At 42.9% G+C, this 25,048-nt stretch overlaps 1 protein-coding gene across 2 annotated transcripts in view; it reads right to left on the bottom strand.

Annotated features, from left to right (window-relative positions):
- The window catches only part of UBASH3B (ubiquitin associated and SH3 domain containing B), a 132,185-nt gene extending 110,542 nt beyond the window's left edge, over nucleotides 1-21,643 (bottom strand). Inside the window, exon 1 of one of the 2 annotated variants that reach the window (XM_016132230.2) lies at nucleotides 21,120-21,643. In XM_016132230.2, coding sequence (XP_015987716.1) covers nucleotides 21,120-21,280 — 161 coding nt within the window. In that variant the 5' untranslated portion in view covers nucleotides 21,281-21,643. The remainder of the gene's footprint in view (nucleotides 1-21,119) is intronic. The other variant, XM_016132228.2, reaches the window with a different exon arrangement.
- Between the last annotated feature and the right edge of the window lie 3,405 nt (nucleotides 21,644-25,048).

Below are 25,048 nucleotides of genomic sequence, written 5' to 3'. Positions count from 1 at the left end.
CTGATAAGTAGTTAATGAGAAGGCTTGGGAAAGAGATGCAGCAGCCTTTACCACTTTCTCTCTCTAAGGCTGCAGGCATTTCCTTTCTCATTTCTTGTGGCTTCTATTTCCTTACTGGTCACCTGGACCCAGAGGAATGTGGGTCAGCCAGATAAACCTGGGTTGAGTGCAGCCACACACACATGCACACACACACACAAAAGCAGCAAGCACAGTCCCCTTGGTAGTTGAGAGGGCTAGGGGAGGACAAAGTGGGGTGGATGGGAGGGGAGAATATGTGCAGGGAGCTCTAATCTACCCTTAAAAATGCCCCTACTTGCTCAGTATGGCATCTTTCCCAGCTCCTTCACCTGGCCTAAAATCCCTATCATTAAATTCACAGAGGTATTCTCTTCAGGTCAGTGATGGATGCTACGGACTGAACTGAATTGTGTCCCCGCAAAATTCATAGGTTGAAGCCCTGACCACAACGTGATAGAATTTGGAGGTAGAGCCTTTGGGAGGTAATTAGGGTTAGATGAGGCCATGAGGGTAGGGCATGGATCTGACAGGAGTAGTGTCCTTATAAGAAGAGACACCAGAGAACCCTCTTTCTCCATCCACAAACACTCACCCAGGAAGGGCCACACAAAGACCCAGTAAGAAAGTGGTCAGCTGTAAGCCAGGAAGAGGACCCTCACAAGAACCATAACCCTCTCAGACTTTGTTCTTGAACTTCCAGCCTCCAGAACTGTGAAATAACTAATTTCTGTTGTTCAAGCCCCAAGTCTGTGGTACTTTTTTATGGCAGACTGAGCTGCCTTCTTTCACAGGTAAGTTAATCAGTTTCGATTTCCTCCAATAAACCTGAATTAAGTTCACGAAGGCAAGGACAGGTTTGGTTTTGCTTGCCACTGTTTCCCCAGCACAAGGCATATTAAAAATAAATGTTAAGAAAGAAGCAAATGAATAAACTCAGTGCTTGCTATGTACTATGGACCACGCACAAGGAAATAGAAAAAAGTGAGTCACCATCACTCCAAGGAGATTGATATAAACTGACCATGAGGATATGATATGAAAAGTATGGTATGGGGTACAGCCAATGTACTTGAGTAATGCACACATACACGCACGAACTCATACACATATCTGCTTTGAGATGGTAGTGGATAGAGGTGGGTGCAGGAGTGAGGAACAGGTAATATGTTCTGAGAAATTGTCTCAGAGGAGACTATATTTAAAAAAAATGTATGTGATTTCACCTAGGAGATAAGTGTACCCAGGAAGAAGACAGCTGATGTTTCGTTAATTTGTTAACAAATTTAAGCAAGACCAGAAGTGCTGAAAATGTAAGAACTTGTGTGGTCAAAGATAGCTGAGAGCCACACGGGACATGGTGCAGGAGGGGAAGGTGAGGGGAAAAGGGATAGAAAGACTGTGGTTACCTCCCAGTTGACTGTGATACCTGGAACCGCACAGAAGGGAGCCAAAGGGAAAGAAGCAGAAGATATTTCAATAGCAGAAAAGGGTTGGACTGTAGGGATCTTGAAACTTTAAAATGAAATCTTCAAAGGCTTATTAGGGTGAGGTAGAAAGGCAAAAGGCTCTAAAAGCCAGACTAATTCAGAGATATTAGTATAGTCATTTAAAAGTTGAATACATCCTTTAACTGATCTGCCTTACTTGTCACATTTCCTCAGGATTGAGAGAGTAAATTAACACAAAGTAGGTTCATAACAAATGGAAGATATCACTAGCTGCCTGTCTCTATCTAATTAAGAAGCTCCAAACACCTTGCAGTTTATAATCTGTCCTTTGGAAACTTGGAGGACACACAGATCCCCCCTCCATTATGCCTACCTCCTTGGTTTGTGATTATCTACCACTTCCCTATCTACCCCCTTTTTAACCTCAGGGATTCACAGAAGCCAGAAATGCATCCTGTTTGTGTCTGGGGCTCATGAATCTGTACAGTGCTTGGCTCACCAGAAGTGCTCCTTGAAACTTTGGAGGGCTAAAATGCACAGATGGGCAAAGCGGACATAATTGTCTTAGTCAAAGGCACAGAACAGATTGGCAGTGTTTATCCTAGAACTTAGACTTCACGGTCCATTGATTTCTGAGACTACATAGCCTCAGAATAAACAGAACAAAGACTCTGATCTCCTCCAGTGACACAGGCATTCCTCTTCGAATCCCCACCAAATGGTTACTGCCATCCAACAGTGAGTATCCCATGTCACCTTCCTCTCTTTCAGAAGCACCTTCCGCACTTTCTCATGGAGAAGCAGACATAACACTTAAGGCAACTCTTAAAACACTTTCATGCAGTATGGTCTATAAACACAGAAAACAGCAGCTGGCTGGGTTGCCAATAACGTTTATTTGCCAGTCTGGGTGCTAAGCTCTGTGCACGAATTATAGTTGTGATCCAGGAATGAAAATAAACCAGTAAAGCAGAAACTGAGGCAACCTGACTATACATAGGTCTAATGAAAAGGCCTTTGGAGTTAGAAAAACTAAGGTTAAAAACTCAGCTCTGCCACTTACTTATGATGCATGTTAAATAACCTTTTGAGCCTTTATTTCCTCATTTTTAAATGGGTCTAGCAATACTAACTGCATAGGTTTTCAGTGAAGAGTAAGTGACATAGTGCTTAGGTGCTGAGACCAGTGACAGGCATATAAAAGATGATTAAAATGGTATTTACCATCATGCTCCTTGGTATTTACTGAAAGGAATTAAAATAGCGTCTTTGTTTGTTTTGTTTTGTATTTTCTTTGGGTAATTGACAAAACCTAGAAGCAACCAAGATGCCTTTTACTAGGTAAATGGACAAAATAAACTGGCACATCCAGACAATGGAATATTATGATCAACTAAAAAGGAATTACCCAGCCATGAAGACATGGGTATCTTAAATGTATATCGCTAAGTGAAAGAAGTTAATCTGAAAAGACTACATACTGCATAGTTCCAACTAGATGGCATTCTGGAAAAGGCAAAACTATGGAGGCAGTAAAAAGATCAGTGGTTGCAATGGGTCATAGCAGGAGGATAAATAGGCAGAGCACAATGGATTGTTAGGGCAGTGAAAATACTTCGGATACTATAATAATGGATACATGTCATTATGCATTTGTCCAAATCCATAAAATGAATAATACCAAGAATGAACCCTAAGGTAAACTATAGGCTTTGGCCTATAGATACCTTTCCCCATTCCCACTACATCGTGGCTGTTCAGTATCTCTGGGATTCAGCGACAGCTCTTTGTGGTCTCTCAATGTGTACACTCATGTGTCAATGTAGGTTCATCAGCTGTAATAAATGCTAATGGGGGAGGCTATCCATGTTTAGGGGCAGGGGGTAAATGGGAAATCTCTGTACCTTCCCTTCAATTTTGCTATGAACCTAAAACTGCTCTAAAAAAATAATAAAGTCTTTTAGAAAAAAGATATTTACCTTCAACTCCTTTGAGAACCTAATATGAATTGACTTGACAATAACAAGATCTTGGGAAGAACTTAGGGCCCTTAGTGGATTCCATAGCAACATTTACTCCTGTGTGAGTCCATAGCAACATTTATACCTCTTTGTTTCTGGATGCCTAGTAGAGTGCAATATACTTATTTGATCACTTCCTTGTCTTCTGTACTAGATGGGGAGGATAAAGGAGGAAGAGGCCATTCTTTATTCACATTTGCTTCTTTTGTTCCTAGCAGGGTGCAGGCCCAGGAGTGGAGAGGAAAGCCCTATTTGCAGGAAATTAGTGGAAGAGGGCAAAAGCAGCATCCTGAACCCTTGACATACAGCTCTAAAATGATACTCCAATATTTTAGCAGGAACCCTGTAGTAAGCTGAGACAATCTGAAGAGACATGGTAGTACTTCCTCCTTCATTATGATTTTTTTTTCTTTTGACATAGTGAACTCCCTCTGCAGAAAAAGCAATTCCAGAGCAAAGGCGACTAAAAAGAAATACATTTAGATTCTTTAGCAAAAAGTGTAGAAGTACATATTCTTTCCATCATCGGAAATTGCAGTGACGACAGAAAGAAGGTCAGCCGTTCTGGAATTTTCTATTGTAAGGAGTTAAAGACCGACCTAAGGCTATTCCTCTTACTGCTGAAAACTTCAGCCTCCTTAGTCTACTATAAACTTAAAGCCATCTTCATTTTCTTTCCTCCCAGCTGAACAGTTCTTTTTCTTTCTTCTTAAGGTATCTGTTCTGCTCTGGCTTGCTTACACTAGACTTGTTTGCCATGTCCTTCACTACAGCTTGCTCATCACTGTTTCTCTTAGCCTCTATCCATTCCTGCTGGCCCAAAATGCTGGTCACAGCTCATAATTATCTGCTCAGAACCCAGCCAATGGCTGACAAATATCAATGAGTGCTTGCCCAACAAGTGAATGCTGAAGGCTCCACCCTTCTGAGCCTCTTGCTTGCTCCCTCAGTTCAATTCTACACATCCCTTTGGCCCTTGCATGTGGATAATTTATTCCTACCCAGTCCTGGTGAGGCCATTCCAAAAGATGATGCCTGAGAATCAGATGTTCAGAGAATCCCAGAGACTTGGCACCAAGACACTTTAAAGACATCAGGTGTGGAGAGAAGGGCTGCACATCTTGCTGTGGGATTATTCCGCAGTCCTTCCCACTACATCGTGGCTGTTCAGTATCTCTGGGATTCAGCGACAGCTCTTTGTGGTCTCTCAATGTGTACACTCATGGTTCTGGGACTGTACAGTTATACTATTTAAAGCTTTGTGTGCACTCCTGTAAGCTTCATTTTGTTTTTACCTTTTAAATACAGGAAAGTATCTGTTTTACTATCAGAGCTGTGGAGAGCATCATGTGTGTGAAAGCAGTGCCTCCATTTAGAGGACATCTTCAGATACCATATCCTTCTCTGCAGACCTCAGACCCCAGGCTAGCCCAGCCTAACTCCCCAGGTAAATTCTCAACTCCAATGCAGAACTCTTGAGTCCTTCTGAGAAGGCTGGTAAAAAAACTCAGTTACACTCAATAATAAACAGAGGCAGAAAACACTACCTCAGAAGGCAGAGTATACCATAATTAGGCCACTGGTTTCCAGAAGTTGTTCTTCCTTGTGAACCAAAATCTTGTCCCCAACAATAATAACCATCCACTGAAGTCCACAAAATAAGCAACCTCTTTTCACATGACAGCCTTCTAATATTAGAGAGATACCTTTCCCCATTCCCTCATCTTATCACATTGTATTGAAATTACCTGCTTTAGTCTGTCTTCCCCAAGAGCTCAGGAGCTTCTTGTCAGAGACTGGGTCTCACTCATATTTGTACCTCTAACCTGTAGCACAAATCGCAGGTGCCTGGCACAAAGTCATTGCTTAGTAAAATTTGGTTGAATTACTAGGATCTTCTTCCTGCCCTGCCTACATAGCTTTCTTATTCCTTCAAGTCCTCTTCAAACTTACTGTATTTAGCTTCACACTACCTATTTCTCAGAAAAGCAGTAGCTAGTTCTCCACACTGCATAAAATAGGAAGGAGAAATTTTTCTAAAAATTTCAAATAAGATTTCATCCCTTATTCTCTATATCTTTCAGAGAGAGCTGCCTAGCTAACAGCAATGTTCTTTGTTTACTCAAGGTTCCCTGAGAGTCATTCCATTTGAAAGTCTTCACCAGTCACTATAATACAGGCCATCTTGCTGAAGAGGTGTTACTGGTGTCCAGCCATTCTTCCTCTGCCAGCATACCTCCCCACTCCCTTGGCCTATAGGGCTGGCAGCCACAAGCCATAGCAAGGCAACTACATTTGCCACCTCCTTTCCAAGCCTTGATGGATGAAGTGACACCTGGAGATCTGTGGTGCCCAAAGCAGTCAGACAGCAGAGGAGTATAGCTGTCTGTTTAGCCTTACAGCAAGGCCTGTGATCTCACATTCACTGGAAGATAAGACCTTCAGATGTTCTCAGTCCTAATGCACAAAGTTGCTGCAGGTCTGACTGTGGTCTGAGATCTCCATGAGGCTCATCTTGATTGGTCAGTTGATTTTCAAGACAGACTTACAAGCTGGCTCCTATAGGGCCCCTCGCCATTGTCATCACACTGCTGACAAGTCAGGGATTCTTCTTGATAAGGAGAGCAGCTCTGGGCACATGTGAGGCCAGGAAGGAGCAGTGTGATTAGGATTCTGCACTGAGGAAGAGAGCCAGTCCACATTTCTAACCCCATTCCCCTCATTTCTCTGCTCTTCCCAAGAATGTGCATCCAGTCAACTGAACACTATTTCAATTATCCCTAAGCCCCGGGTCTTAAATATGTTGGGGAAAGAACATAGAAATACACTTTCACCAAAGATTTAGAATGACTTATTAACTTGTACTCAGAGTGTCCTTCTGTGTCCCACAAAATGCCGTGATTCTAAAGCTGGTGATCTTAATCTCCATATCTACCACTTATTGTGTGTGCATTTAAGAGTTGAGATTTGCATTAACTATTTTATATGTATTATCTCATTTCACCATTATAATGATCCCTTGAGGCAGATGTCATTTAACAGATGAGAAAACTGAACCCGAGAAGGTAGTAATTTCCCCGAAGTAAAATAGGAATTTGAATATATGTCACTTTGACCACAAAGTATAGTACCAGGCAAACCACTATGCAGTCTGTCCAAGGAGCCCTTCATTGAGGCTACAGAAATAGGAACACATTTCCTGTTTCTATTGTGGAGGTTCAATTTGCAGCAGCAGGTAGAGGGTAGGAGAGGTGGTTGGCAGAGACTTGGTCTTCTACTAACTCCTGAGTATAATCCTGTGCCTGTCTTCTGATAGTTTGGAGCCGAAATGGATAGTATATACACATATGTGCTTGCATGCGCACACACACACACACGCGCGTGCACGCTTTCAGAAAAGGGTGATAATGTCATTGTAACTCCAGACTACATCACTAGACAGTCAACCACATTGCAGTTAGTTGAGACCCAGTAACAGACCAAATCAATGCACAAATGAGACTGCCCTCTAGACTCCAGTTCTGTATAATCTAAGGCCATCACATCATTTCTTTGGACCTCAAGTTTCTTTCCTCCTGCTATTCACTGAACATTACTAAACATCAGCTACATATCAATACTGTGGGTGCTGGTTAAGAACTTGGACTCAGGAGTCAGCCTGCCTAGAATTTGCATCCTGGTTCTACTATTTACTGATTGTGTGATCTTCGGCAACTTAAAAATCTCTGTGCCTCATATTTGCCCATGACACATCTTATAAGAGGTTAAAATCCAAAATATAAAAGAACCCATACAACTTAACATGAAAACAAACAAACAAACAAACAAACAAACAACCTGGTTAAAAAATGGGCAAAGGACCTGAATAGACATTTCTCCAAAGAAGACATATGATGGCCAACAGACATATGAAAAGATGTTTAATGTCACTAATTACTTGGGAAATGTGAATTAAAACCACAGTGAGATATCCTCTCACACTTGTCAGAATGGCAGTCATCAATAAATTAACGAACAAGTGTTGGTGAGAATATGGAGAAAAGAGAATCCTCGTGCACTGTTGGTGGGATTGTAAATTGGTACAGCCACTACGCAGAACAGAACAAAGCTTCCCCCCAAAATTAGAAACCGAACTACTTTATGACCCAGCAATTCCACTTCTAGGTATTTTCTGAAGAAGTCCAAAACACTATTTTGAAAATGTATTTGCTTCTCTATGTTCATTGCAGCATTATTTACAATAGCCAAAATATAGAAGTAACCTAAGTGCCCACAGAGATGAAAGGATAAAGATGATATCTTGGGGTACAAAAATACAATGAAATATTACTTGGGCATAAAAAAGAATGAAATCTTACCATTTGTGATGATATGGATGGGCCTAGAATGTATTATGTTAAGTGAAATAACTCAGACAGGAAAAGACAATTACTATATAATTTTGCTTATTTGTGGAATCCAAAAAATATAAACAAACAGAAGCAAACTCATAGATACAGAGCACAAACTGATGATGGCCAGATAGGAGAGAGATTGGGGGGCTGGGTGAAAAAGGTAAAAAAATTAAGAAGTACAAATTGGTAGTTACAAAAATGTCACAGGGATACAAGGTCCAGCATAGGGAATATAGTCAATAATATTTTAATAACTATATATGGTTCCAGGTGAGTAGTAGACTTATCAGGGGGATAACCTCATAAGTTATATAAATGTCTAACCACTATGATGCACACCTAAAATTAACATAACACCGAATGCCAATTGTCATTGAAAAATTAAAAATATTTTTTCCATCTCTGTGCCTTAGTTTTCTCATCTGTAAAATAGGGATAATAATAGTTCCTATCTCATAGGGCTGTTATGAGGATTATACAAAATAATGTACATGTTAAGTGTTTAAAATATTGTCTGGCACACAGTAGGCTGTGAATATATGAATAAAGATTGGCTATGACTATTTGGTGCTTAGGTTGGGAATGATGAGGGTGATGAAGGATTAGCAGTAGGAAATACAAATGAGGAGAGCCTAGTAAACCTCTATTCTGTGAGAAATACCAGGAACTAAGGAGAAATGCAGACCAAGTGCTTACACACACATACTTAACTTCTTGTTTTCACAAAAGCCACTTGCTATTCTGTGGTAGACAGAATAATGGCTCCCTAAATATCCTCATATCCTAATCCCCAGGACCTATGAATATGTTACCCTACATAGCAATAGGGACTTTGCAGATGTTATTAAGCTAAGAATTTTGAGCTAGAGAGATACAGTCATAAGATTATAGAAGGAAGAGTGAAATAGGAAACAAATTCCCTCCTGTAGCCTCCAGAAAGACTGCAGCATTATTGACATCTTAATTTTTGTACATTATACTCACTTTGGGCTTCTGATCTCCAAACTGTAAGAGAATAAACTGTGTTGTTTTAAGCCACTGAATTTGTTACAGCAAGCAATAGGAAACCACTACATATGCCTTTGGTCACATCTGCTCTGTTTCACAAAACCTCTGGTTTCTAACTCATTATGATTCACATCCTTACTTCCCAAAAGAAGTGAAGTGAAAATTTAAGCTTCCAGAAGGAAGTATTTACTTTGATGAAACTGGTCTCTCATATGTCTCCTCATATTCCTCACTCTGACAGAATCAACCTTTCTGGAACAAGGGAGCTTGGTTAGGGAAGGCTGGAATAGCCCACCAAACACGACCCAAACTAAGTGTTCACAGACTTTCTGGAAGAGCATCAAAGTACCATGACCCCAACAGTGGATAAAAAATAATAGTATCACTTTACGTGTACATGACTTTTTGTGTTTTTTATTACTTTTATAATTATTGCCTCATTTTGATTTATCCAACCTATAGAAATAACTTGCTCAAAAACACATCCTCAGAAAGTAACAGATCCAGAATTTGAGCCCAGTCTTTTGTTTCTAAAGCATGTTTTTTTGTTTTGTTTTGTTTTGTTTTGTTTTCATCCCCATAGAGTAATATAACTTTTGTTCTTACCTTTCTGGGTAGGTAACTGAGACAACTGTGGATCTTTTTCAACACTCTACCACTGCTGTGAGACTTTCTCACCCACCCATCCCACCCTCCTTCTTACAGTCCTACTGGTCTATCTGCATGTTAGCTTTATCTTCTATTGGCCAAGACACAAACAAATGGCAGGAAGGAGGGGAGCAAAAGAAAAAGAAAAGACTGAGAAACTACATGAAAGGACTTATCTGACAACGGACCAGTCCATCCCTCCAGGAAAGTGAGCTGAATCCTGGTTAGAAATCTATTTCTTGGAAGAAGAGCCTGGACTCAGGAAAGTAGCCTGATGTAGAAAAAAGAAACTGCCATCTGGGCTGGGAGTCAGAAGGCCTAAGCTCTGCTGCTGTTGAAGTCTAGCTGTTGGTTTTGAACAAGTCACTTCATCTGCTCATCCCCTTTTACTTACAGGTAAAAAGGGGAAGTTGGTCTAGATAAGCCCTCCTAGGAATTCCAGCTATACTTTCCTGAGATTCCACCTATGCAGGTTTTTGCCAAGTAGGTAAGGGACAGCTGAGTTATCCTAAACCCAGGGCAGAAATGTTACATGAGTTTTTTCACCCTGAAGCAAAATCTATTTTCCATCATACATGACTCTCCAGTGATCATTATTATGCAGTTTCAAATTAGAAACACAGTCTGGGATATGAATAACTAACATTTCTTGAGCTTCTATATCTATGTATACTTCTGACATCTATAGATTTCACAAAGTATTGTGTTCAGGACATTGTTCTTCTTCACATCTTTTGGCAACCCACGAAGAACTATCATTCACCAAATCATCCAAATTTAAAACTATAAATTCTATGTTTACATTTTCAGTATCTACCAATTCTTAGAAATTCAATTCCCACAAACATATAATCTAGGATATAAAGTACAACTTCTCTTTTTTGGTGGGTAAGTACTCTCTTCAAGTTTGATTCAGCTACCCTCAGTTCAGAGTCTTTTACTTGTTTCCTCCTCCATCTTCCTTCCTCTATCACTGCCTTCCAAAGTACCCACTTGTCTCCAGGTTGTAGGTGAGCACATACAGACTAAGTGTGCAGAGTAACTTGCATAACTTAGAAAACTGGAGGAAACGTTCCCTCAGGGACACAGAAATTGTTCTGGCCCCTGGTTACCAGCCCCATCATGAATCTTTATGTAGATCCTCAGATTCCTTGATGATTCTTACATCAGATATTCCAATTTAACTATCTATTCACAGGCAGATCTCAGTCAGCAGTGTCAGTTTCAGAGAGCAGATTCCAGCCTTCTGCAGAAAGAGCTGTCAAAGAGCTCAGCAGAATGCCAGGAGCCAGGTCCTCAGGAGTCTAGGGGAGCTGGGAGGATGACTACCAGAAACCCGTCAGGGAGGCTTTGCAATCCTCACCTGGGAACATTTTATTCATGACCACTTGCATTTACAAACAATGAAATGCAAAGTAAAAGAAACATTTTGTTGACCTGAATCTTTCTTAAGAAGTTCTACTCTTCCCTGCCTTTTAGTAGGACATCTCTCATTTTTGCCTTTTCCTGCCTCTCCAACCACTCCTCCTTTACCTGTTCTTTTTCTTCTACTAACTAGCTTGTCCCTCAGAACCCTTCCCTGGAAGTTGGCTTCTTTTCTTTATACTCTGCCTGGGTTACCACACTATTCTCACGCCTTCTACTACAGTCAGTTCCCAAATCTATAGTTTTAGCCCAAACTACTCCTCTGAGCAACAAATCCTAATTTCCAACCGTATCTTTATAGACTTTAACACCTGTCTCAAGCCAAACTTGTCCCTTGTCCTCTATATCACCTGATCTTCTATATGTTCTATTTTGGTTAATAATATCTCCACCTTTCTCATTTACAAAACTGTTCATCTTGATCTACCTTTTTGCTCCCCCAGTCTTGACACCCAGTAGATTATCAATCCTGTTAATTTGATTTCAGAAACGTCTCTAGAATCCGGCTCTTGTTAATCTTAATCCAAGCCCTATTAGACTTTTACCTGGATTATTACAACCACCTTCTCACCAGCTCCCATGCCTAGTTTTTCTCTGCTCCATTCTATTCTTTATATGACTTCTGTTCTATAAAATGTTACTCTCCATAACCTCTAGGCCCAACTAATTTATCTACTCTTTTGTCACTTTCTGACCAGTCCTCAGCTCCCACATGCCTTCTTACTCTCTGAATTTCATGCTGTCCACTCTGACTGGAATGCTCTTTCCTCTTCTATACCTAGAAAATCTATTTATTACTTAAGGTCTTCTTTAATTGTTGCCTCCTTTGCTCTCCTCAACCTTCACGGGTTGTACTAGTCATTTTTCCTATGGTCCTAGAGAGTTTTTTTATTATTGTTATTATATCATGTTTATGGTTTATATGTCTTTCTCTCTTGAGGAATGCTGAGTTCCTGTAGAAGAAAAATAATCACATCCCTAACAAGTTTCTGGCATGTAGTAAACACTCAGCCCAATGGAAGCATGAGTAAAATAATGTCAAATCTAAACAGGCTCAATTATGGTCCAGCTATTTCTTTTGTTAGCCAAAATTTCTCCTTTTCTTTCCAAGCTAGACAGTAACATAGTATCTAGGATTTTATTTAGTTGGAGTGGAGGGGCTGGTGGCAAGATAGAACATAAGAGGATGATGAGCAGGATGATTCTAGAAACTCAAGTTTAAATTAAATTCTGCCTCTGTCTTACACTTGTAGTATAATGTTAAATCCTTTGAACTATCTGCTGATCTTCCCAAACTCCTATCTCTTAAACTGAAGAAAAGCATTGCTCTTACCTTATTTGCATTTTCAAAATTTACTTTGGGGCTCTCTGTCTGGTTATATTACCCTCCTCATCTCCTCACATAGATACTGCATCTGTCTCTTGTATTACATTTAACACATTTTATCATACCTCTTTTCCACACTAGTTTGGCAGTTCCCTGAGGGCAAAGATTATATGTAATTATCTTTTCACTCCCAACTGCGATTGTAATAGATTTTAATAGTTGCCCGTAAATACATAATAGTTGTCTATACATTTAACAAAAAATTGCATTACCTAAGGAACTTGTTATGGAGGTAAGACAGATACAATGTTGATTTTATCTCCCCTGTTCCTCAAAGATTTGAAATGTGAAGATATGTTATGAGACCCCAAAAAGGTCACTGTGAGTGAAAGTGACTGAAAGCTTGGACAGATCACTCTGTATCTTTGTAGGAAATACAGGTATGATCCTCTCTACCTTGAGGGCTTCACAAGGTGAAGCTTAATAAGGCTTGAAGAAGAGATGAGAAGAGAGAAAAGGGGAGGAAAGGAGAGAGAAAGAGAGTTGGGGAAGGAAAGCAAAAGAAAGTCACATATTTATGGTTGAACTAGTTCTCCAGGATGAGTAAAATCTGATGAGGCAAAAGGAGAAGAAAGGGTAAGCAGGGAGGCAATTCAAGGACAGGTTGATTAAGAAATGAGACAGCAGATGCCACTGGTTCAGAACTTCAGCAACCCCGCATAGTTCTGCATGTGTTTGCCTGTGTTTAAACCGATTGTACACAAAGGCAGCCACTGGAGGCAGATTTCTTTCCTACTAAGTGCTTTCTACCCAAAATAAGATAATAAACATTTAGTGAGCGGACGCTCACAGTAAATATTTTTGAATGGGGTACAGTCAGCATGAAAGTAGGGTTCTAAATAATCCTACTTCCTAATTCACGAAGGTGTATCCAACAAAACTTGAAAAGAAGCCTGAACATTTGGCTGCTCTGGCCATCTGTGCTATCAGCTTCCTCTTGGCTTCTTCCGGACTCTTGTGAGCTGCTATGGTGGTGTTTCTTTCAGCTTCTCACTGCTTATGGCAATAGCCCTGATCTTGGTAGAGTTAATTGCCACTGTTGCAGTATGTTTCCACTGGGGCAACAGAACACAATGGGAATTGTTATACAAACAGCTGGTGACCTCGCAGAAGGGAAGATGTCCCTTTTATTAAAAAAGGTACCCATGAGCAATTTATTTCCCTCCAGGAGTTGGGCTTAAGGCACTAACCTCCTCTCTCATTTAACCAGCACTTTGGTCGTATTTTGCAAGAAAGAACATTATGTACCAATTTGAAAATTATACTAATGCATACTAGTTAAACGACTCCCCACTGTTGTAATTGCCTCATATCTCTTTTCTTTCCATTTATTTACTCTAGAATATCAAGAGTCCTGAAGAGTTTTTTTAAAGGGAGAAGAGAAGAATTTGACAATAAAGCTCCAGGGGAAAAACAAAACAAAATTAGGAAAACAAAACAAAACAAAACAGAAAAGTATACATGAAGCAGTGAAAACACCTTTGTGCTGTTAAAAACTACTTGTACGTGTATGTCATCCCCAGGTCACCAGAACTGCAAAGGACCTGAGAGGTGCTTGACTTCAACCTCTTCTACAGTTGGGAACACTGAGATTGGGGGAAAGAAAAGTATGTGTGTGAGTCCAAATAGCCAATAATGGAGAGCAGAGTGCAAGTGCAGAGACAGGGTCTGGTAAACTGAGTTTGCTTCCATTGTTCATTACCACTGTGCTACCTGTGAGGTATAGGCCAAACCCAGAGCTCTTAGATGATCTTAGATGATTTCATCCAAGCTGAGAAAAGGCAGATCTGCTCCTCAGAAGGTCACTGTGGAGGACTTGCAGCCAGCTAGGGATACTTCAGAGCACCAGGTGGTGAAACCTGACATTCATCTTTTTCTCCCAAGAACTGCACAGAATTTATTAGGATACTGTGCACACACTAAAGAGCTCAGGCAATTTCTGGATTTGCATCTGAGACAAATCACCAATGGGCCTCATCCTTATAAATAGTAGGTGCAAAGAACCTAATGGCCAGGTCATCAGGAAAATGGGGATGTTAGCAAGATGGAACAAGAAAGAGGATCATCTATCACATACCCTGAGCCCTTGCCAGAAGGTCCAGAGGACTTAGGCCACTGCTATAGCTATCCATCCATCTTCCAGGGAAGAGAAAACCCAGAGGTTCTTCCATAAGCCTTTGGGAAACACCCAGGGGCCCCTGGGAAATTCCTCCCATAAAGAAGGCAAGGACTTTCAGTACTGATGGGGACTGCAGATATCTCATTTTTCCAGCAATGACTCTGTGTCCTGCTGGCACTGTGCCCATCACAGTGCAGAGAAGCCATTCTTGAATCCACATTTTTTCCCCCTCTCTAGGGCTGCAGACCGATTCCACTTGAAACTAATCAGAAGACAACCATATGGCACTCCTTCAAATCCCCAGCCCAGGCCATTTATTACAGTCAGCAGCTTAAGTAGCACTGGCTCTGCTCTGGGTCTGCTTCCAATAGGTCTGGCACCCCTTGGGGCACTGTACAGAGAGAGGTACAGAGGAACAGAACTGAAGTGCTGAGGGAAGGACCAGTCAGCCTCTACCCCACACTCACTACTTTCTGCCCATACTTTAGTGAGTAGAGGAGAGATATATAAATGGAGGGCATTCTGGGCCCCAGGCAACAAAGGGAGCCCTGCAGAATGAAATCAGCATTGGGGAAGTAAGCCATACCTCCTTACTGGGGCTTACTGATGCTAGGCACTCTCCAAGTAATTGTCTGGAATGGCATCCTTAGCTTTCACAACAGTCTTTCGAGGCAAGTACTGTTATTGTTAATATTTTACAGACAGGGAAAATCAGGCTCATTGCATTTCAGAATTTACCATAGGTCACCTAGTTGGAATTCAAATCTAGGCTGTCCAAACACCCGCCACAAGTTGAAACTTCTGAATATCAGGCTGATACTAACAGGATCTCCTCCATTCCTGGCTGCACAAGTACAGGGTCTGTCTGTCTGTCTGTCTGTCTGTCACATACACACACATGTGCGCACGTGTGTGTGTGCGCGCGCGCGCACACACACACACACACACACACCAGATGCCTACTAGGATGGGGGTGACACTGACAGCTCCGCCACCACTATCCTTGGCAGGAGCAGAGCTGGCAAGAAACAAAGGATTCCCTAGTCTTGTTGCCTCTTGAAAAAGCAAAACCTTTGACTGTGAGAATGATTGCCCACTTAGTGAAAAGCAGCTAGAGTTTGAGGCAGCTGAGGGCAGGAGGTGGGGTGGTGACAAAAACCACAGGATAGAGTCATAAGGCAGGATACTCTTCACTCTCTGTGACACTTAATCTTGTGAACCTCAGTCTTCTCATGAATTATCAATGTCTGAGACTTGATAGTAATTATGTACATAAATCTGCTTTGCAATCTCTAAGGTGGCCTAAAAATCTAAGGTGTTATTAGAATACAATAGAGAATTTTATAGAAGCTGTGTGCAAGGGGTTAATAATTATGTACCAGCATATTCAAATACATCAAGATCTACTCAGCAGCAACAAGATACAAACTACTGATATATGTAACATCATGGACAAGTCTCAGAAATATGAGAAAAGAAGCCAGTCACTCACAACAGTATGCATTGTATGATTTTACTTATATACAGATCTAGAAAACAAACTAATCTGTAGTGACAGAAAGCAGGCCAGTGGTTGCCCTGGGGATAGGGTGGAGAAGGGACTGACTACAAAGCAGCACAAAAAAATTTTAGGGTGATGGACATGTGCTATGTCTTGCAGTGGTGACTTCATGGTATTATCTTCTGTCAAAACTGATCAATTTCTAAATAGGTTTAGTTTGTTGTACATAAATTAATCTCTATAAAGTTAAAAAAGAACACATGTCAAGGACTTTCCTTTTGAACTAGGGCCTCTGTGTGGACTGGGAAGTTAACTGGACTTATAGTTTTAGCCCAAGGCTGTCATGACAACACGGCCCCACACAGGGTAAGTCCCTCAAAGCCTCAAGTCTCATTTTTAAAATGAGGCTTTCATTGTGTGCTTTACCTCACAGGACTGCTGTGTCGATTAAAAGGGAAATTTAGCACATGTGAGAGCAATTTTCAACTTTAAATAACACACAAATGTAAGGAAGTACTGTGTGGGCACAGGGTCACAACAGGTAGATTCTAGACTTCCTCACCCTACTCACCTATGAGACCCCTCCAGCTCTAAATGGGCATGGTTTTTCTTCTGTTTTTGCCTAATGTAGGAGAAAGCATGAGAACTAAAAATATTAAATCAAGCTATATTCAGAGACTGCTATACGCTAATCAGCCCTACAGCCAGACCATGAGGACACCTGTAGAACAAAAGATGATTTTTGCAAGGATGCTAACAACACATTTGCCCACACTGTGAAGGGAAAACAGAAGAAGAGAGTCTTTAAGTGGCAACCTACACAAAATAAAAATCATTCGTTCCCTATTGCTAAAACCATGGGGAACCTATGGATCACAGGCTGGAAATAGGCAGCATGCCTTTCACACTACATATTCTTACCTTTTCCTTCTTACCTTATCCTTTCTCACTGTATGCTTGTATCAAAGGAAAATAGTTAAACAAAGTCTTTGAACTGTAATTCACAGAAACTAAAGAATGATATATAAACTGAATTCTCCAAACACTCAGGGTCCCTCCCAGTGCCTTTACTCAGTGTCTTTACTCTAGCTCCCTGTCTTCATCTCTCTCTATTGTCTGTCCCTCTGAGTCTCTCTTAGGGTCTCTCAATTTCTGCCTCTGAAAGGAGACCACACTCTGTGGAGCATTACCCCTTTTCTAACAAACTTTCCTTTTGACTCTGACTTTAGCAGGCTTTGAATTCTTCCTTATGCTCAGTCAAGAACACTTTTCTCTCTTAGTGCAGGGCTTGAGTTCCACCTCCCTCCACTCCATTCAGGTAATTCGCCCTGCATCATATCTAACACCTCTGGGAAAGCAGCCCCCTCCCAGAATCAGCCACAATTCAGAGATGCTGAGTTGACCAAGTACTTTTAGAGAATCCACTGTCAATCACCAGGTAGGCTGGAGGTCAGAGAAACTGGATATTTTAATTTGTGGGCTCTCCAAAATGCTTCTCAATTTTTTATGTAGCCAGCTTGTGCTGCTTTATCTTTGGGCAGTGAGGCATAGCTAACATAGCTTCCTGCCCAGAGCAAAGTCAAAGGTACTTCTTCCAGCTCTTTTCTTCTGCCACTATCTTGCTCTTTAACAAGGCATTGTTTAAGTATTCTCAGTAGGAAAAAAAGATAACCCAATAGCACATGTGAATCCTTGCCAAGAACTTCAACCACCACCTCACCCCTTTCCTTTTCTTCCAATAATACCATAATCATATCTATCTTGTGTCCAGAATACACTTTTAACTTCTCCAAATTCTTTCCTGCCCTGATCTCATTTTGTCTTTACAAGGCATGTCAGATACACAGGACAGGCATTTCCATGCACTGAAGCTGGTCAGGAGATTGATACAAAGGAGTTAAACAGAAGACCTAAAAGTTTCAAGTGTCAGTCAGAAGCTAAACTAGAATTCTGGGACATCTGACCCCTGTCACAGGTGTCCTTTTGCAAGATCTATCTCTCAATCATTGGAAACATTTGAAGGCCATTGGCTATAGACAAGGTACTAGCCCCAGGAAGCCTCAAACCAAACAAAATAAAAAGCAGAGTTGTATCAGCCAGGACTCCTCAAATTCATTGTCCAGTGACTTGCTCCCACAGTTGCCCTCAAGCTACAGAAGAGATATGAGAGCTTCACTCCTCAGAAATTGCAAAGGCCAGTAGTGAGATAGTATGACATTGAGTATGCAAAGCAACAACTCTATCAGAGTTCCTGTCCTTCCTTCTCTGGTGATCTATTCAGCCCCTCTCCTGGCCCCAGACATCCTCTTCCTCAGGCCTTTGCCCAGCACAGATACTCTTACTTTTCCTTCCACCAACCTCACTCCAGTCTTGATGAAGCTAGACCTTTATTTTTAGAACTTTTGCAACAGACAACTATTGGGCATAGAAACAAAAAGAAAAGAATAGGCGATGTTGGCCCCTTGAAGGTTTTCTTCCAGAGGTTTCCCTAACACCTCTTTACCTTCTGCTTGCTTAAATACACACACACACACACACACACCACCACCACCACCACCACCACCACCACCACCATAAAACTCGCCATTCCTCAATCTTTCTGCATGTGGCAGGTTCTTCCATAGCAGTGTCTAAATGGGCTGAAGTTCATAGGGTGGGACGGAAAAAATCCAGCACGGCTTCAGGGGAGTAATGAGCTACAGAGAACACACCCTGAGGTCACCCTGCTTATGCAGCACTTCTTCCCTGTAGTTTTGTCAAGCACTTAAGAAACACACACTGATTAATCCTATCCCCCTCAGAAAGTCAGTGGGGCCCTGATAGGTTAAATGAGTTATCCAGGACCTGCACCTTGTTGGCCTCTGAGCACTTCGACAGCCCACCCAGAAGCCCAGCAGAAGGTCCCTTCTTGTGCTGCACAACACCAGACCCAATTACACCCAGAGGGAAAACCAGAACTGTCAGCCTTGGGTACCACCATTCTCTCTGAATGGCCATATCTCAGACATCAGTCTCATCCTTTCTTCGCATCACAGCTAAGTCATCCTGATCCCAGAAAACCATCCTGCTTGCAATTTCATCATGTTCCTTCCTCCAGGCTTAAGACTTAAAAAAGAGGCTTCTCAGAAGCTAAGCCTGCTGCATTTGCTCTCTTTCTTCTCAGCTCTCCAAAATAAAACTAAAAATCTGCTCTCTGAAAATCTCAGATGGCCCCATGGAGTAGTCCCTCTTCTTACTGACCTGAGTTAAGTTATTAAGGGGAAGGCTGACCACAGTGTCCTTTCTAAGTTGAAGTAGAAGAGATGCCAGCCTGGGCAGGGAGTGCAAATAGATCAGGTGACTGCCAAGGGCTCTGCCCACTCCCTGGCAGAGAATTTGAGGGAGACAGAACAGTGAACCCAACCTCCTCCCACCCAGGCTATTTTATCATGACCTACTCTGTCACCTTTTCAGCAATGAGAGGCAGTGCTAGTAACAATAATAGTAGCTGTAAAAGGCTGAAAATGGCTCTCCAAAAGATATCCAGGTCCTCATACCTGGACCCTGTGAACATCACCTCATAGCAAATAAATAAACAAACAAACAAATGAATTTTGAAGATGTGATTAAGCTAAGGATCTTGAGATGGGAAGATTATCCTGAGTTACCTTGGAGAGGCCCTAAATGAAATCACAAGTGTCTTTATAGAAAAAAGACAGAGGGATCTTTGACACAGAAGAGAAGGTGCTGTGGCCGTGGAGTGATGCAGCTACAAGCCAAAGAATGCCAGCAGACACCAGCCCCTACCTCCCATTCTTAAGGATAACTATGCACAACCACGTCTATTAGAAGGACCTAACTTGCCGCATCCACACCTGACACATCTATGTGGAGTCCACCACATCTTCTCCCTGCAAATCTAGCATCAAAGACTGGAGCCCCAGTGCTTGGAAGCCAGTGGGAGGTAGAAACATCAATGCATTTCATAGTCTTCCCATGCCACTCCAATCTGTCCCAGCAGGCTGGGTGAAACGATAATATCAGGGCTCTGATTTGATTAAGAGGTTACAGCCAGATTAGTAAATATAAACAAGGTTTGCCTAAAGGCCAAGGAAGGGAAACCTAGAGTTATCGCATGGAAAAAGAGGGTGAAAAAAAAACTTTCATTAACTTGGTCCTTTCTAATAAAGTTTGCTCAACTTCCCCTTCAGGTGATGTAATTCAAAGAAGCAGCGCCCCCACAGGATCCCAAGCTGTGTGTCCCCACCGAAGAAAGACCTGGCCATCGGGCTTTAGCTTCCTCCTAGGCAGTGTTCCGGCCCCACATTCTTGGATGCCCAGTTTCAGCAGACTCCTGCTGCTGCTGCTGCAGCTGCTGCCTTGTGCTGGCGACCAGGCCTCTTGGCAGAGGGCTGCAGGGGCAGCCACCTGCGCTCTCTCTACCTTTCCCTACCTCACTCCACCCTCCACGAGGAAGAAGGATGAAGGAGAACAGCTCCCTCTCCTTACTCTCAGGCACCCACAGATTTCTGCGCTGCTGTCACCACTGAGGAGAACCCAGGTCCCCTGAAATAATTGCTTCTCCTTATTTCTTCCTCCCTATCAATGAAGACGCAGCAACACCCACGCTCCGCTCCTCCTACTTCGGAGGGAGACCAAATCAGAGAGCGGCATCCGGACCTGGAAGCCGCTGCCGTGGGAGCGTCGGCCTCCCTGCCCTACTGTCCTTTGCCTTTTCGTAGCCATCAAGAGGATCCCAAGCTAGTCCAGCGTTTCGGGTCCCGAGGGTACCTAAATCCTCCGCAGGGCCCTACCTCCCTAGGGGTTCGGTGCTTAGCAGACACAAGTTTAGCCCCACCAGCTAAGGCTGGGCGCTGAGCACGGGACTCGGGACTCGAACCTGGTGCCCTTTTCCTTAGATATGTCTCACCTTAGGCATCCCCAGCAATCCCCTAGACCAGCGCTCCGGCACGGCGTCTTCCCCTGCACCCCCGCCCTGAGGAGATATAGAGCCGGGCTCCTGCGTGCCCATCCTGCCCTCAACAGGACGTGGGCAACGCAGAGTGCGCGGCCCGTCCGGCTGGCGCGAGCAGACGAGCTGGACCCAAGACTAGGGCCGGCGCCCGGGGGCGGGAGGGGTCGCAAGAGCTGCGAGCCGGGTCACTTACGCGCGGGCTCTGGGGAAGCCCATGGACAGGAGTACGTCCAGCGCGGATCCATGCTTGATGGTGCCGGGGCGCTGCTGGCGGTTCCTGCGCGGGGTGACTTTGCTGTACAGCTCTTCTCTCGCGGCCATGCCGAGCGGGCTAGTGTGGCCGTACTGAGCCATGGCTCAGCGGCCAGCCATTGCCAAGGAAGGAGCCCGAGCCAGATCGTCCCGGAGGGAGGAGGGAGCCGGGTTCGGGTAGGGCAGGGGGCCGGGGGCCGAGAGCCGGGCGGGAAGCGGCGGCGGCGACAGCGGAGGCGGCACTCAGAGCTTCCCGGGTGTTGAGATTCTGACGCTTCCTGGTGAGGCCAGTGGAGCCAGAACAGCCCGCGAGCGGCTTCGGCCCGGCCAGCAGTCAGCTACTCGGGCCCTTGGGTGCCTTCAGCGCGGCGCCTGCAGCAGCTCCGCTCCTCCGCCCCCTTCCTTCTCCTCTCCCAGCAGTCCGGGAATTTGCAATGAGTAATTTTTGAATGGATCAAAAAGGAAAAGGAGCCTGTGGGCTGGCCCTGCCCTGCCTGTGCTGGGGCCCCGCCCCTCTCTTAAAGAGGCCGCGCCGCCTGGGGCTGCACGAGGCCGCGCACAGGCTGCAGAGTTCGGTGTTTCTAGGCAGAGTATTGAAATCAGTGTAGGCTACCTGCGTCGGCCCCAAGCCTTTCCCGTGGCTTAGATATAGGGCTACCTGGGCCTCGAGACACAAGATCAACCCAATTCAAGTCTCGAATTGTTCCAGATGGGGTTAAATAATGGAAACCGAGAGAACCAATAGGTGACATTAACGAACTAGAAAGCCAAGCCGGAAGGCCCAGATAAAAGGTTTTGCATCCGAAAGATCCTCCAAAACCCAGAAGATTTGGCCATTGAAGACCAATTCCATCAGCCAGACGAGTGGCCAGACGTAGCATGTTCTCCATGACTGAGATAGTGACGTTGAGGTAAAGAGTGGGGCCTCAGGCTCTCAGGCTTGAGAAGGAAGAAAAAGAAAAGAGAGGACAGGGCAGAAAGAGGAAGATGGAAGAAAAGATGAAAGGAGGAAGGAAGAGGAGAGAGAGGAAGTGGGAAGTGGAAGGAGGGTGGAAGGAGAAGGAACAGAGAAAGTACATTTTCTAACTGTAAGAGATATTCAAATGGAATGGGTTGATTCTCATTAGGGAATGAGTGTCCTGTCAACAAAAGGACTCAACAGAATACTGGATCACCACTGGTCAGCAATGAGGGATAAGTGGATTGCTTCATAGGTTGGACAAAACTATTTCCGCCTCAAATAAGGTGGGACTTCCTACCGATACCTTCGTCCTAATGCCCCACACCATGAGCTGGGTTGGGGGATGTTAAGGCTCTCTCATTCAGAGATAAACTTATTGTCCTCAGTAAGAGACAAGGGCCCCACTTGGAATAATGGAATGGCACAGAGGAAACTCTGGCTACTCCTCTTTTTCAGGTAATTATAATAATAAAACCTAACATTTTTCTATGTGTACCTCATTGTGCTAAATGTAATAAATAAATTAACTCACTGAATTTTTATAATGACAAATGGAATTGTTATCCCATTTTTCGAGATAAGAAAACTCAGCTTAGAGAGGCCGAGGAAGATAATAGGTCTGGTAAGTACATAACCAGAACTTTTATCCAATGTGGTGCCTTGGGCAAGTTGCTTCTGCCTTCTACAACCCCAGGTCTTTTTCTATATGTATCATAGTAACATAGCCCTATACCCTGGGTTCTCCAAAATTGTCAGCTCCTTCCCTTATCTAAAGTGTGGGGAAGAGTAGTGACCAGCCACCATGAGCAGCTTTTTGATGTTACTTTATTAGGCATCTCAAGGTTTTACCAGGGGAAATGATGCAGCTTAATTCTCTCAGCCCAGAATTGGTTTTCTAAAGAATATCCATCCAGTGGCATTTGGAAGTGGAGAGATAAGGACTACTGGGGCTTAAACAACAATAGTCATAATTCTGCCTCCTGCTGTGTAAGGGATGAGGGGGAAGTTCATACTTCCTGGGTGGAAGCTTCTGCCAGAGCAAAGAAAGTGTGCTGGAGTTTTACAGAGTGCTTTTCCAGGGCACACAGCAAAGAGACAGGACTGGGTTGGGGAAATAATACCTATAGACATCCTCCTTGGGATGTGTTCAGTAAAGGATTCTGGACCTTACCCAATATTCTGAACTTCTCCCAAATGCCTGGGCTGAAAGTCAAAGCATCTGGAACCTAATGCCTGTGGAAATGTTTTGTAGACAACAAGCACCACACAAATAATAGCTCAGATTTATTCAGAACTTACTATATGCTGGTGCTGTTCTTAGATTCTTATACATATAACTCATTTACTCTCTCAACAGGCAATGATGTAGGTACTCTCATATTATTATCAGCCACTTTACAAATGATACTGAAGCAACAAAAGTATCTTGTCCAAGATCATATAGCTAGTAAGTGGTAGAAGAAGGATTTGAACTTTTAAAATTTGTCCAAACAACCTTTTACCACTGTTGTTATGATGATGAAGAGGTGCCATCTATTAAAATAACATGGTATCCTTTTGACTTCTTTTATGCCCCTTGACATAAAATTGCTGGATCTGTTTCTGAATTAACTGTCTGTGGGGAAGGAAGAAACTTTCCTCTACCCTCAAGGTTCTAACAGATTAGCAAAGGGGAATAATCAAATTTAATACATATGTATGCATGAGAACCCCGCATATATGAGAGAGGCAGAAACCCCACATGCAAAAGAGGTTCAAAGAGAGAAAGGGAAAATGGATATCTAAGACATTCTAAACCAGGGATGAGGTAAGATGCCTTGGGGGCTTCAAAGGATTATTGTATGAAGATAAAGACAGAAGCTCAGTAATTAGAAGTTTGTTTTGCCTTATAGATAGGTCCAAAAATGTTATCTCTGATAATCTTTTATTATGGATAAAGCCTATTATCCAAATTCTGGATAGTTAAGGCAGGGGTGTGGGATGGGGGTCGAAGGAGTTTCTCTTGAACCTGAAGCTTAAGTTGCCTTTAGCTCAGAACAATCATATTATTGAGGCATATCTTAGAGTGACTCATTCTGAAACCCTTTATCTTTCTTCCTACCTTTAAGCAAACTGAGAGGAGGTGATGGATATAAAAATGGTTTTAGATAGCCTGAAAAAATCAATATGGAAAAGTCAGTCATCTCAGATATAAACTGTTTTGTTTGGGACACTTTTACAGAAATCCCAGCCTGGCTTCCTCACCAGTCTTCAGCTCAGTGCCACCACTCAGACAGCTGCCACTTATTCTGCAAGGAGTTGAGGGGCTGGCAATTAAGATGCACTGTGTTTTAATTGTATTGACTTTGAAAAGCTAGAGAAAGCTTTATAAATGTCCATATTGTTATACTACAAAGAGAAGAGAAATGACTATGCATCTTACAGGATATCTGACAGTAGTGGGAGGAGTGAAGGAGGAATGAGGCTTCTGCAAGGCCTCATTCCTCAGAAGGGAAAGCATGTTATCATGTACCCCTGTACTAATGGGTCATGGCAGAAACTACCCTGTATCACAAACCTCTTTTCGTTTATCTGAGCATCGTTTAACTCCATCCCTGCTGTCCTCCGGCCACTTTCTCGGTGTGTTAGCCCTTCTGAAATGGCCACAGGGATGCCTAGGATGGGCCTAGTTAACTAAACTCATAATTTCTGAAGTGTGTCCTATGTCTTTCCTTCTCCTTCTCTCTGTCCTTGAGAAAAGTTCAAGTGACTGCATTAAGGACAGGCAGTAAACTGCAAAATGTCTCCAGTTCTGAGGGTTGGGATAGTGCCTTGGCAAATAAAGGTAGCTTTTGAACCACTTTAACCCCTAGACTTCTATGGAGATTCTTCATGGCCAGAAGATTTTGAAACCCTGTGGTAAAGAAAGA

Source organism: Rousettus aegyptiacus, unplaced genomic scaffold (assembly GCF_014176215.1).
Source record: "Rousettus aegyptiacus isolate mRouAeg1 unplaced genomic scaffold, mRouAeg1.p scaffold_m13_p_5, whole genome shotgun sequence".
NCBI lineage: Eukaryota > Metazoa > Chordata > Mammalia > Chiroptera > Pteropodidae > Rousettus > Rousettus aegyptiacus.
Note: the sequence above shows the minus strand (reverse complement) of the source record. Positions and strands in the feature narration are given on the sequence as shown.